The 15,684-nt window shown below is 35.2% G+C and overlaps 1 protein-coding gene and 1 pseudogene across 1 annotated transcript in view; both read left to right on the plus strand.

Annotated features, from left to right (window-relative positions):
- OLFM3 (olfactomedin 3) overlaps nt 1-12,053 on the plus strand; it is a 33,807-nt gene extending 21,754 nt beyond the window's left edge. The window contains exons 4-5 of the mRNA XM_047871350.1: nt 10,185-10,291; nt 11,376-12,053. Of these exons, the coding sequence (XP_047727306.1) occupies nt 10,185-10,291; nt 11,376-12,053 (785 nt within the window). The remainder of the gene's footprint in view (nt 1-10,184; nt 10,292-11,375) is intronic.
- LOC125172792 (60S ribosomal protein L26-like) lies at nt 4,026-4,489 on the plus strand (annotated as a pseudogene).
- Nucleotides 12,054-15,684: the final 3,631 nt, after the last annotated feature.

Genomic DNA, 15,684 nt, shown 5'->3' on the forward strand with positions numbered 1-15,684 from the left:
CCCATCTCCCTGTTGCTTCTCCTTTGAAAGAATCTTCAATAGTGCAGCTTTGATTTACAGTCTTCAAAACCAATTGTGATCCAGCTTCTGTTCTTAACACTGTCTTCATTTGATTCTTGTCATCACCAGTGACTTCTTGTTACTAACTTCCATGGTCATTTTTGTTATCTTATTTTTATTAGATATCTCAGTGGTATTTCCCCCAAGTCAGAACTTCATCCTTCTTAAAAGGTTGTCTTTTCTTCCCTTAACATGACACTATTTTTAAGTCCCATTTGTAGCTTCTTTGGGGCTCTTTTGCTGGGTTGCAATGCCCCAGAGCTCTGTTCTAAATGTCTTTTGTCTTTTCTGCATATACCCTCCCTCTGAGGCAGTATTTAGCCTCTGCCTTTCACTAGACTGTCAAAACTGTGTCTCAAAGGGTGTCTCTGCTCCCTAGATTTTTATATTTTCTTCTTTACACCTCCACTGGCACGCATACTAATCATGAACAACTTAATCTGAATTCTTGATCTTCTGTCTCAAACCCATTTCTTCTTTAATCACTTCACGTGAGAAACGGCACTACAATCTTCCCAGCTGAACAAGCCAAAATTTGGATGTTATCTTGGACTATCTTTTTAATTTAAGGTTTTCTTCAGTTTCTCTTTTCACTTTACATCCTAGCATCTCTTCTGAAGCCAGTCATATCAACTTGATCCCCAAAAAACCATAACCCAAGCCATCTACTATTTTCTATCCCCGTCACCACTTCCATCATCTCTCACCTGGACAAATGAGCCAATCTCTTAATTGGTCTTTTCTGCCTATACTGTATTCCCTCTATAATTAATTTCCATTATACTAGCTAGAGTGATCTTTTTTAGATGTAGCTCACATTCTCTCACTCCCCCCATCTTCTTACAACTCTGATAGCTTCCCATCATAGCTTGAATAAAATACAAATACTCTGATTTTACAAGTTTATTTTTTGGAACACCTCTCCAACCTCTTCTACTTTTCCAAGTGTGCCCTAGACACACTGGCCTTTTTTTTAATTTCTGCTTCTCTTGCTCACCAAGTATGCCCAGATATAGAGCCTCTGCAAAAACAGTAAGAATAACATTTTTTAAAGTTGTACACACACACACACACACACACACACACACACACGTGTGTATCTTCACGTGTGTGTGTGTGTGTGTGTGTGTATAATTTAAACTTACCAATAACCCTGTGAAATAGATACTATTCTGTTGTTATCCATTTGACACTAGGATGTTAAAAACTGTAAAAGATCCCTGGAGAGTAAGTGATAGAATCAGGTTCCAAATCTAGACAGTCAGACTCCTTAATTCATACCCCCAGTTTTAAGATGCTGCCTTCTCCTAGCTGATCCACTGTCTGAATGGCCTTTCCTTCAACTTATGGTTTCAGGGCTTCTTGTCAATTAGATCTCAGATTAAGTATCACCCTTTCTGAAAGGTCCTCCCTACTCATCCTATCTAAAACAGCCCCAGAGTCACTATCAAATTATTCTATTTAAATATCTGCACTAAAATTTTTCCTACCTGATATATTCCTTATTTGCTTCTTTCTTTTGTCCCCTCTTTCTTCCCATCAAAATGGAAGCTTAACCAGAAAAAAAAATGTGTCCTTTCTTTTTTACCATTGACATTCTAGTACATAGGAACAGTGCTCCATGATCATTAAATCTCAGCTTGATAAATGAATGACTAATGAAATGAATGAGTAAATAAATGACTCATTTAAGCTATTATTTTAAAATGTTTGTAACTTTAGGGTTTTAATTTTTCGCTTGAAGTGTGCTTTGTAGATTAATGCTATAAAATTTCATTTACTCAAAGAATATCACTGTGCGATGGGAAGTTACAGTGGACCCAGGTCAAATGCAGGTGGCACCAGGAATATAGAGGCTGGCACTGCACACTGTGAGTCACTGGGCAGATGGGAGATAGCTAATAGGTGACTGACATGGAGGAAAATGATGGAGAGAGGAGTCACATAGAAGAATCAAAGAATGTAAAACACAAAGTTCATAAATGTTCACAGGAATATCTCTGGCCAGAGACTTATATATAAAATATCTTTATTTGGAACCAGAGCTTACATGGTTTCACATGCATATTTTTAAATTGGTTTATATCTGAGAGCACATGGGTGGCTCAGCCAGTTAAGCATCCGGCTTCGGCTCAGGTCATGATCTCACAGTTCATGGGTTCAAACCCTGAGTTGGGCTTTGTGCTGACAGCTCAGAGTCTGAAGCCTGCTTTGAATTCTGTGTCTCCCTCTCTCTCTGCCCCTCCCCTGCTTATGTTCTGTCTCTCTCTCTCAAAAACAAACATTAGAACATTAAAAAAAAAACGGTTTATCTCTAACTTAAAAACAATTCACTGAAATGTCAAAGTTTACAAAATTGTATTGATTTACTAAATAATAGAGATAAGTTTCCTTCACACAGACAACTACCAATAAGACACATATGTAAGACCAAATAGGTCTAATCAATACAATTGCTAAATGTGTCCTTTTAGACCCTCACATTTTTTTAATAGAAAATTAAACATGGGAAATTAACTGAACTTGCTTGTTTGACAGTTAACAAGTATGTTTTGTAGGAAACTAAAAGTAAATGTGGTTTAAAATGAGATAAATTTCAAGGAGGATTATCTTAATGGAAACAGTGCCATTATCAATTTTAGTACTCAGGGCTGGCTTTCTAGAATTCTTATTTAATATCAACAGATATTCAGTGCACTTGATGCTACATCCTTTTCCTCTCAATGTAGTTTTAGTCTAAAATAACTTCTTTAACTTTCCTTGTCTGTTGATTGAAAAAAGAAAAATAATAAAATAAGAAATGGGAAGGATAAGCAATGGTATTTTGAGAAGCTACAACATATGGCCCTATTTTGTCTCCCTATTCCCCGTATATCCCCAGCACCTAGCACAGTATTGGTACTTAAGCTCTCAGGAAATGGTTGTTAAATGAATAATTATTTTACATTTAAATATTAAATATTGGGGGTGCCTGCATGGCTCAGTCGTTGAGCATTTTACTCTTGATTTCGGCTCAGGTCATGATCCCAGGGTTGTGGGATGGAGATTCTATTCAATCTCTCTCTGCCCCTCTCCCCCACTCTTGCTCTATCTCTCTCTCAAATAAATAAATAAATATTAAATATTAATTTTATTCTCTAATGTATTTAGATAAAATGTCCATTGCTACAAGAAGAAAGCCAAATCATTTTTAATTTATGTGTCAGAAGCTTTTAAGTCCTGGTGTAAATTCTATCTTAATTCCTCATCTAAGGGATCTAGGCTCAGCAGTATCCTTCTGCCATATGGATACAATGCTGGGTAAATCCAGACACCACAGAGGCCCAGACACCCCAAGTGCTGTCAGTTTTGGGAAAGGTTGATTATATGAGATTCTTGGCATGATTCCTAGTTCCAAATATAGTTCTTATACAGGTTTTATCTATCCAACTCAATTCATATTAAAGCTATGTTACATAAACTGAGTCCAGAGGCTCATTCACACCCATAAAATGAATCAGCATATGAAATACACACATATCTGAGGCGTATATTGACTGTCCTGCTTTGTCTAAACTGTGCTTCAGTCATCAGGCAGTAGACCTATGTTAGGGGAGGTGACCTTGCTGATAAAGGTTGAAAATCTCACTCTGAGTTTTAATGATATAGTCTGGCCATCTAAAATGTTAAGTCAAACTCCGTAACTATAAATTCTCCATTCACTTTCAGTATTAATACAATTTGAGATCAGTGTAACTTCTTACTGTGTTTTCACTTGGCCATTTCCTCTGGATATAAGGTGTTATGGAAATGAACATTCCATTATGTTCATGTTTCATACTGAGACATTATACTGATCTATATCCAGATAAGTTTTAACTGACTTCTGAGATTTCAGGTATTTTTTTTTTCAAAAGTTCATTCATCTTTAAAAGATACTTTTCACTCTTCCCTTTTGTGGCCATCACTGAATGCCAGTGGCCAAAATGAAATTGAATCCCTTTGTGACTTCTGACTACAGCAGGAACTGTAAAAGGCATTTCAGTGCACCTTCACACATCAGCAGGAAGACGATGTCTTCCCCTCTTTCCAAAAGCTCAGAGAGAAGTACATGTTCAACCCATGCCCTTACAAAGAGATGATAAGGTGCAGGTTGTATGAAGATACTACATAAGGTCAGCAAATTGGCAAAGTAGTGCAGATTCACAGGAAGAAATATATAACCTACACTGAATGAGTACAGTGGGAGAGGCAAATGGCACAACTATCCGTGTGGGCACTCACACTAGCAAGGTGCTTATTGGTACACTAAAAGTGGATAAAGATTCTCGAACATAATAAAGCTAAATCTTACCAAGTAAGAAAGGAAGAGGGCAAATATAAGGAAGAAACAATTGAGAGGTACAGGAAAAAAGTAATCTTATATACAACTTCCAATAAAAACTGTTAAAAAATAAAACCAAGATATTTTCCAAGAAATTTTAGACTCCTGTGCAAAGTGGGTCATGTTTTTCCTAGGTCATAGTCATTAGTTTGAAATAAAATGCACACCATTTCTCCTTGAATTACATGCATAATACCTCTTAGTACAGCTCCTACACATGTACTAACAAATGTAATCACCTATTAACTTTTAACCTCTCTACGAAATAACTGATGAATGTAATTCCTGGTAAGGATCCTAATTTTTTAGGATTGAACTAATTAGAGGGAAAGGTTGCCATGTCCATTGTGAGAAGGAGATGCAAGTTTAAAAAACACAATTTCAATCTGGTCCTTACAGGATTAAAGCCTAATTAAAAATCCGAATAATAACAGGTTTCATTTCTGGAGACTATTTATATCTTCAGTTTCCATCTACTTCCTGAACTTGCATGGAAGCAAGGCATTTAAAAACCTGGAAATTATTTTTCAATAGAATATATATAGATGTGATTTTTACTTTTTTAAATTTAATGCCTAATATTAAGTTTTTACAACTGTTTTAACTTTTAAAATTATAATTTAATTACTGTATGGACATGACTAGAAAATTATATGCTTAGAATAAAAAGCAAGCCTCCTTTCTCCAGGAGCAACCACATTTCAGTTTAACTTTAGGGCTTCAGGTGGTGAAATCCAAACCTCTAATGCTATGTTTATTTTTCCTTTTTTTTTTTTTTAATCAATTTTGGACAACATTTACTGACTTTTGCTCTGCAAAATGCAGACTTAAGTCACTTAGCCTAAACCACTTCCTTGTCTCCTCATTATATGCTTTTAGGACTATTCACAGTTCAACCCTTAGCAACTTTGTAACTTCAAGCCTCCTATTTAAAACTTTATTGTTTTTTCAACAACTACAGGAAAGCTCTTAACACCCTATTTTTAAGTATGATGTGAATTACATCTCCATTCTTTCTTTCATCTCTTTTCCTAATTTTTAGTTCTTTCATAGTGTGAAGTTTATTCTTCTGGGTTATCATGGTTGGAAACATTTTGTCGTTTCTATAATCACAGAATAGATGAAATATTTATTAAGTATTCTGTAGTTAGTTCATGGGCTGATTCTACAAGCCAAACATGAGTTTTATTATTTGTTATTTATGTCATTATTATGACCATGCTCATGTTGTTCTTCTGGAGCTCAGTGGTAGACTCTGATATATTCCTTTTCTCTAAAAGTCCAAGGTCATATCCGTGCCATTCAAAAGTGAAAATTACTATAGTTAAGTTCAAATAAATTTTCCTTTTACGTATGTACTTCAGTAATTGCCTTTACTATACCCACCTTTTCTTAGAGGATCTCACCCAATATTTCTGTATCAATTCCTCTTCTCTCTGAGACCTCCTTCCTGCAGATGTTTGTTCTGGACTAATCTCTCTCCAGGTCTACTGCACAGCTGTCCTTCTTGGGCAAGAAGTTACTGTTTTCCTGATCTCATGCCTTGCCCTATCTTGGCTTACTGTTTATTTTGTTACAGTATATCCTCAGGTAACTTCTTAAGAAAAAGTACATTGTAGGTAAACTTTTGGAAAGTTTTCATGTGAGACCAGATCCTTATTCTATTTTCCTCTGATTTTTTTGTCCTTGAATATACTGATTATTGTCTTCCAGCATCCAGTATCGCTAAGCCCAATGCCAGTCTAATTCCCATCTGTTTGCACGTGACCAATTCCCATTCTTTCTCTGAAAAAGTTCCAGTGTCTTCTCTATTATTAATCTAAAATTTCAGTAATTTTTTTAAGAGTAAATCTTTTTCCATTCATTAGGGCATGACCTTTTTTTAAAAAAAATTTTTAAGGTTTATTTTTAAGAAAGAGACAGACAGAGCATGTGGTGGGGAGGGACAGAGAGAAAGAGAGAGAGAGAGACACCCAGAATCTGAAGCAGGCTCCAGGCTCCAAGGTGTCAGCACAGAGCCCGACGCGGGGCTTTAACCCACAAATATAGATATCATGACCTGAGCCAAAGTCAGATGCTTAACTGACTGAGCCACCCAGGCGCGCCCCTATGGCATGACCTTTTAATCTGAACAAAGGTTTCCCCCACTATCTCAGATTACTACAGAATTCCTATGAAAACTTTCCAAAGCCAAAATGGTAGAAAGTAAAGAAGTAATTAGTATTAATGTATATGGAAATTTCTAAGCATTTCCAGACCCAAAAAAATAATCTCTCAGGTTTTTCTGATCCCTTAGGGCACATCTTGCTAACAGATGCTCAAAATAAACCCAGGTAAAGTACGGATGCTCTTAGACATAGTTCAAAGCTATGGCAGCTTGATGGTAAGATGCCAAGTGTGGTTCCCAGGGAACCATATGGTAGTATGAACTCCCAGGGAGTTTGGTGATGCCATTCTCACTTCTAGGGGTAACACAAACTTTTGAAGGGCAGAGGATACCTGTTTTTAGGTTTGGTAACTAGAGAAATATCCTGTATAATTTCTTTGATAATTTACTTTTCCTCTCTCCTTTCATTCTAAAAACTTGGCCTTCCGATGTAGGAGCTTCTGGGTTGATTCTACATGCATCCATATTTTTTCTGTATTGTCTATCTTTTTGATTTGAGACCGATGTTTATCTTCCAACCTATTTTTTAAAATGTACTATTTTTAATTGCCAGTAGCTCTTTTGTGTTTTCCTTTTACAGTGAACAGTTTCCAGTATGCAAAACTCTACAGATACTAGGATCTCTTCTCTCTGTATTATCTCTCTTCTTATGGGGTCTGTTTTCTCTGCACTTTTAGTCTTTCTTGTTGTAAGCTTTTTGAAAACGCGTGCTTACCTTTGCTTATCCATTCATTTTTAAAGATCTGAACAATAAATCTACTTGGAAACTGTATTTAGGTAGGGCTTGTCACTCTATTCCCTAGTGAGTAAGGTAGGAGACTACCAATGTCAGAATGCAAGAGCCTTCATTCTGGAGCTCCAATGCCTACATTAGTTGCCCTAATCCTTTTCAAGTATTTAACACAGATTTGTAGATTTTTTAAAACTGCCACCTGGGGTCCTGGATCTAGGGATGAAGACAGGATCAACTGCTCTTCAGGCATGCTTTCAGTGGTGGCCTGCTTTCAGGGCCCGATATCACCAATACCCTCACAGGAACCGTTTGAGTCCTTTCTCTTCTTCAAAGCAAAGCAGCTCCCTTCTTAGCACTTGCCTCCTCTGCCTGGACACTAATGCATCTTATCTTATCCTACATCTTTAATTACCACTCTCCATCACCTTCTGCCTTTTAGAAATTGGTTGAAGTTTCTTCTCCACTGTCTCTTATACCATTCTCTCTGCTTTGGGCTTTTTTCCACCCGTGTGTTTCTCCTTTATTATCATTTTAATTAGATCTTAGACAAGAAAGGAGATGAAAACATTTATTAGTCCATCATATTTAAGCCAGAGTTACTTTCATATTTTACCTGATTTATCTACTTCTATTTTGTTTAATAAGAATTCATTATTCATGCCTAAGGGGGCAAATATGTTCTGTGGTGCTTTTCCAGGAGATGGGATATCTTCCAATTCTAATTCACTTGAGATTTTCATGCACTTATCATCCATGAACTTAGAAATAGTTACATAGGACATCATTAAAGATCATATTACTTTCATTTACTGTGCTTTAAGAGAACATACTCAACAAGATTCATTCAGAATGTATTTGTTTTTGTCTAGTTCAAACTGATACCACTTACCCATATACTGTTCCTATGTTTACATCGAGTTGATACAGTCTAAACAGGTTTAACCCAACAATTTGCTATTCAATATAAAGTCATAAAATCTGTTTAATTATCTGCCTAGTTTATCATGTATAAGGAAACTAAATTCATTTATATGAAGTATATAAAAATGCCATCATATCTAATTTCTTTCACAAAAGGAGAAAAAAATGTATTCCATTCAGGTTTCATTAAGTGTTAGAGATTATTAAATTTGCAGTTATCACTGAAATAATACAAAATATAATGTTATCACTCATCATCTTCCTACCTGAACAGCTTAGTATACTGCCAGTTACTAATTATTCTTACCAGAAGCATATATAGAGAAAAAAGAGTCAAAATAAACTCCAAGCTAGAGAGTTAGTTATGTCCTTGATTTGCTTTAGGAATCTTTTTTTTTTTCCTTGAAGTTTGTTTATTTTTGAGGGAGAAAGAGAGAGAGCTGGGGAGGGGCAGAGAAAGAGAATCCCAGACAGGTCCCACACTGTCAGCACAGAGCCCAACAAGGGGCTGGATCTCATGAATTGTGAGATCAGGACCTGAGCGGAGATCAAGAGTCAGTCATTAACTGAATGAGCCACCTAGGGGCCCCAGCAATCTGTTATCTTCCAAATACATGGGAATAGGAACTAACTAGAAATATAAATTCCAAGGATAGGCAGAGAAGGGTGGAAGAAACCCTGAACAAACAGAACAAAGAAAAAGTAGGTAAAAAAAAAAACCATAAAGGGGGTGTAAATGGATAGGATATTCTTTTAGACTAAAGGTCAACATCGATAGGCATTCCTATTGCCCTTCACAATATGTAAAGGTCACTTTTAATTTTTTGCTATTTAAAGTCTTTTTAAAATGCCTGGGTTTCTGTTTGGTTTATGTTTTGGCATTTATGAGGTCTGAAGCTTTCCTAAAATCTTACACTTAGGGTGATAAAAATATAATTTTTCTCAGAAAGTCATTAATTTTTCACGTGTATTACATTGATTGATACTCTATCTTTCACTGCATGTGCCTACAGGATCTGGAGGGCTTGAGTTTTTTGTGATTTTGTGTTTGTTTGCACCTTCAATGGCTGCTGTATCAGGCCCTGCCATCTGCACAAGGCATACCCTTCAAAACTCTACCTCTTTCAGGTAGACTGAATTTTTATTGTATATTCTATAAATATATCTTCCAAAGGAGCTGCTCATTCACCAACACAAACTTTAAATCAGCTTACAGAGTTCTTTCTGGCCTGTATAAATTGTCCAAGATCTCAAGGCATGGGGTGGAGGAGGGATAGGAGAGCAGGTGATCAGCTAAACAGGCCCGTGGTAAATTTGTTTATTTTTTCTGACTTCTTTATTAAGATGAAGCAGCTGCTAAAGTGGTATAAAGACAATGGCTTTCCTCACTATTTCTTTCCAGATTGTACAAATCATTTCCCATTTTAAAACACCCATTCTTGGGGCGCCTGGGTGGCGCAGTCGGTTAAGCGTCCGACTTCAGCCAGGTCACGATCTCGCGGTTTGTGAGTTCGAGCCCCGCGTCAGGCTCTGGGCTGATGGCTCAGAGCCTGGAGCCTGTTTCCGTATCTGTGTCTCCCTCTCTCTCTGCCCCTCCCCCGTTCATGCTGTGTCTCTCTCTGTCCCAAAAATAAATAAACGTTGAAAAAAAATTTAAAAAATAAATAAATAAATAAATAAAACACCCATTCTTGAGATTTAGAGCCCTGAAAAAGCCAAGTACTCATGGTTCAAATTATAGTTAAATGCACAGTACCCTACATGAACGATCATTAATTCAGAATATGTGATATTAATCTCATGGTTTTGCTTTGTTTCAGGATCCCTTTCTTACTCTTGAAAATCGTATGAGTGTGGTTGGAGTTTGACTGTGGTTTAAGTATGTGTGTTGCAATCATTGTTCATGTTCACCCAACATGTTTATGTTTTTCTAATTTCAGCATGTGGCAAATTGATGAAAATCACAGGCCCAATTACAGTCAAGACATCTGGAACCCGATTTGGTGCTTGGATGACAGATCCTTTAGCATCTGAAAAAAATAACCGAGTATGTTGCTTCCACAAATGTCTTTGCTTAGGATTATGTTTTATTTGCACTTTATATCGATTGAACTATTTGTTTTCTTCAGGAATATTAGTTTCAACTTGAAAAGTGTTACACTGTTTGCAAGTATTCTTAGTTTGATAACATTAGCATATCTACAGCAACCTTATTTTGGTAAAATGTTCCATCTTACAATTCACAAGTAAGTCTAATTCCTCTAATAGTCTGTTTTATGCTAGGAAAAAGTGCTTATTACAAGTATACAAAATTTTCTATATACTCCTTCTAAAACCTGTTCCTTAGCGTAAGAAAAAAAATAACACTAAATGACAAACTCAAGAGCTAACCAATTTGCTAAACAAGGTGAAGCATCTCTGGATTCTAAAGGTAATTTTAAGGTCAATAGCACTGAAACTTTTGGGGTGCATTTTCATAAGCTCACAATGTCTGTATTAGGCAAATCAACATACTGGAAACCTACCACAGCTCTACTTACAGTCTATTACAGAATTCAGTTTACATTAACATTCTCAAGGGTTACATCCAAATGAGATTAGTAGCTAAATTAGTAAAATAGTTTCACTAAAGAGTAGTTGTACTTATAAGGCGATCCAGTGAACAAGGATTACTAGAAGTTTCTATGGTATCAATAAAGGAGAAATGAATTAAATGTGTAAAACTAGACCATATATTTTTCAGAGCAAAAGATGGAATAAATTTGCTGCAGTTGGTATTTTTTGCAGTTATCACATTGCACGGATTGTAAAACTGAACAAAGTGATGTGATTTGCATTGACACGTGTTTAGTTCACTCGGTCATATGCACTGAATGGTCAAATAAATAAAAAGGGCAAAAAGAAAAATCAACTTCAAAGCAGTAAAGTCAGTTGTTTACTTTCCACATGGAAAATGCCACTATTTTTGCCTGTAGTACTATCACATTGTAAGAGGTCACCAGTAAGATGATGTGGTTTCCAGATCCTGAGAACAGGGATATTAATATATGTTGACTCTGTCTTTATTTTGGAATTCTCAGAAAATTACAGAGTTTAGTCACTCCTTTTATTTTTTCCCCCCTTTTCCTCAGGTCTGGTACATGGACAGTTATACTAACAATAAAATTGTTCGTGAGTACAAATCAATTGCAGACTTTGTCAGTGGGGCTGAATCAAGGACATACAACCTCCCTTTCAAATGGGCGGGAACTAACCATGTTGTCTACAACGGCTCACTCTATTTTAACAAGTATCAGAGTAACATCATCATCAAATACAGCTTTGATATGGGGCGAGTGCTTGCCCAACGAAGTCTGGAGTATGCTGGTTTTCACAATGTTTACCCCTATACATGGGGTGGATTCTCTGATATCGACCTAATGGCTGATGAAATTGGGTTGTGGGCTGTGTATGCAACTAACCAGAATGCAGGCAATATTGTCATCAGTCAACTTAACCAAGATACCCTGGAGGTGATGAAGAGCTGGAGCACTGGCTATCCTAAAAGAAGTGCAGGGGAATCTTTTATGATTTGTGGGACACTATATGTCACCAACTCCCACTTAACTGGAGCCAAGGTGTATTACTCATATTCCACCAAAACCTCTACATATGAGTACACGGACATTCCTTTTCATAACCAATACTTTCACATATCCATGCTTGACTACAATGCAAGAGATAGAGCTCTTTATGCCTGGAACAACGGTCACCAGGTCCTGTTCAATGTCACACTTTTCCACATCATTAAGACTGAGGATGACACATAAGCAAATGTAATTTATTTTCATTTATCTAAACAGTGTAATTTGTGATAAACTCTATAGAATCCCTTCTGTTGTTCCTTTATTAGAACTTCTCATCATTTCTCCAAAGCATTTTTTTATTATCAAGTTGGTTTTTCAAAAATACAGCTGAGCCTGTCTAAATCAGCCTGTTGGAAACACATCTTAACTCCTAAATTTACAGGGCCTATCATGTCCTTGTCATGAAAATCACTAAAAAGAGTTTAAATGGCTAAAGTCATAGTTTTGCAAAAGATTAATGATCTGCCTTATATTAGAGTCAGAGACTAATGATGGCTTAAATGCATGAATGTTTTTTTTTTAATCGTCATTTTTTACTGTCTTTTGCTCTACATCAGGAAATATTTTGGTGGGAATTAGGGGAAAAAAAGCACTTTCCTCCCATTTCTAAAAAAGATTTAAGGATTTTATTTATATGGAAAAATTATAGTACTCATTTTGCTGTTCTAGAATTCTCTGATGCGGTGCTGTACAGTCATTTTTAAATCTCTTGCTAACATTTTATTGGCAATATGTATTTCTACCATTGCAACCACCATTGTGCAATTGTATCTCTTCACTTCTGTGAAAGTAAGTAATATTTTTTATAAAATACACTGAAGTTTAATCTCAGTAATTATTATGGGCCAATTTTCAAGTGTGGTCAAGAAGGAAACATCTTCAACTTAACCCTTTATTTAAAACTATAAACCAGAAGAAAAAAAATCAAACTAAATCCCTTACGTAGAATATTTATATTACCCAAGGTTTATCAGACCACTAACACTGAATGCTAAAACTGATTCCGTAAGGATGAGTTACTCTGTTCACTTCACTGAAAGCAACCCTTATTGTCGCTCGCAAAAAATGCAACAGAGTCAGAAAATTTGGATTTGACTGGATTTTACTCATTTATTATTCAACTAAACAAATTTTGTTCTTCCTAATATATAGTGTTGTAACTTAAGTTTTTACACACAACTTGCAACTTGTGTCGGGAATCTAAAAGTACATGAAGCACATAAAAAAGACTCTTAGAAAGAAACTTCCTGTGATGTCATCTAGATTTACATTATGAGCTGTAGAGGGTTACTGGCAATATCAGTGTGGAAAAAAAAATAGCAGGACTTGGAAGTTGTCTGTGCGGTTTAAATGTACAAAAAAACAATTCAGAAAACAAGATGAGAAAGCAACCCTTTGTTACCCTGATTCGCTATGTGTGCAAAATAATGTAACCAAAAAAGAAAGCTTTAGTAATATTTTATGTTAATAACTCCAAAAACATAATCAGTATTTATTACACATTTCACTGAGTTTAGACGTACTTTCCATATATTAAGAATACTTACCTAAGTCAGTTTTGCAGAAACTAGTGTGGGTTGGTTTCATAACTTAAAAAGTATATTCTATAACAAATAATGTATAACTTAAATTGTGGTAAATGTTTAGTTTCACACGTACATACTAACAACTTCCTTTTAAAGTAAGGATATAATAATTCAGATAAAGCATTGTGTAAAAAAAAATGCTAACACTTAAGAGTAATTCATTTCAAATGTCACAAGTAAAACATACTTCTCAAATATCTCACTGTCAAAGTCATAGGATTAAATAACTCACTCTCGAGACTGTGAAAGTTTAGCAAAGATTTCTTTTCCTTTTTGCCTACAAAAAGTTAGCATGACTTAGTGACCACTTGGGTCCTTTTGCAAGGTTGTCTTCTCTTTCAAAATGTTTATATGAGTTCTCCTTTGTTTTTGAGAGTTAGAAAATTTAGGGGATTCACTTGCCATTGTATACACATCACAAATATAATCAGCCAGTACTTTGTATATCAAGAGTTTGTATGAAGAAAGTCAATTTCAAAAATGAATGAATTTTTAAGGAGATGGCCTCTGATGGATATCTGGGTCTTCATTACTTGTTTTTGTTTTTTTTTAATGATGTAATATAGTATCACACACATTTGAAACCTGGATGATCACAGCTTTTTTGTGAGATGTGCAGCTTGTAAAGCACTCTATTGTTTTCTATGTAAGGTTTCATCACCATATCCAATTTACAGTGTATGTGCTGCTAGGGCAAGCACAGATTTTATTATTGTCATAGAGTTTAAAATGTGATTTGCATTAAACATTTACAGTTCAAAAGCATTTTTCTTAATAAATTATCAGTTTTGTGCCTGAAATAAGAACTTACTCTAATCACTTTTTTTAATTTCAAATTTTATGAGGGAAATAATATTTTTAAATCACCTACATAATCCAATCAGTAAAAAAATCTGAGCTCAGAAGTCTTAATCCTAAATGAACTGTGCAACTGGTATTTTCTGAATTAATCAGATCATTAACAAACTGCCATGTCATTCAAGTAACAACAGAATCATGGTCTGATTGAGTTTATGTGACATCTGGATTTGTGGCACTTGAATCACAACACTTATTATCTAAACTTACATCTATTAGTTCATAAAATGATAGTGTTTTAGTATATTATCAATATGTAGGATAAAAGAAAATAATGGTAGATGCCTAAATATAACATTATAATTGGATAAGATTTACCGTAAACTCACAATCTTTGGATTTTATCACCATACTCAGTCATTTCATTTTTGCAATCCATAGTACTCCTTCTAATGCAACACTGTCTTCAGAAATAATTTATTCCTAAGAAAATGGTCTTTATACCGGAAAATATCTACCAAACTTACAAGTACAAATTTTTCCAACAGAAGAATTATTTTTTAATGTAACTATATAAAGTTTTTCTTATGTTCTCCTAAAAATAAAAGGTATTTCCTACTAAGGTAAGTGTTACATATTATAATCCTTTATTTTCCTTTTTTTCCCCAAAAAACAAATTAAAAAGAAAAATCCTACTGGTCTCCCTACCATTCAGGATTACCAAATCATTTCTGCAAATGCTAAATTTGAATGTAATTGATAGCAAAATTTAAAGTATCCCTTTGAGTTAGAATCAATATGAAAGATATAGACATTTCAGAGTTTCTAAAAGCTATGCCTTCTAAAAATATCTATCAGATACTTTTGTAAACAGAATTTTAAAATGGCATCTTGCTGACTTGACAAGGAAGGTATGATTATATCCTTTATGTACACCTTGAGTTCCTAAGGCACTATAAAACAATGGACATTTACAGATAGTTACTTTGCCGTCTCCATCACCACACGGTAAGTCGACCACAAGAAGAACTACTATAAAGTGGTCTACCTCTCACTATAGGCAGGGAGCATTAAGTTAAAATTTAGCTGTTATAGGATGACACCAAGCCTTAATCTCTGACTGCTCATAGCTAGAAATAGTCATTTCTCAAAAGGCTCAGAGGCACTAAATATCACTCAATTCAGTAGGCTGTATCCATACTGAAATTAAGATCATGGAACGGTTTCTGGTTCTACAATTAAGCAAGCTCAGCATAAATAAATCTCTTAACTAAAATTTTTTCATAATGAGTGACTCTCCAGAGAAAGTCTGGGGGCTTTATAAAATATATTCTTTTGAATTGAGCTTACACTGGAAAAAAATACAATGAAAACATTAGCATATGGGAGAAAAACCAACTTCAAATTCTTTTAGCTATTTTTCTATACAA

The sequence above is a fragment of the Prionailurus viverrinus genome, chromosome C1 (genome assembly GCF_022837055.1).
Source record: "Prionailurus viverrinus isolate Anna chromosome C1, UM_Priviv_1.0, whole genome shotgun sequence".
Classification (NCBI taxonomy): Eukaryota; Metazoa; Chordata; class Mammalia; order Carnivora; family Felidae; genus Prionailurus; species Prionailurus viverrinus.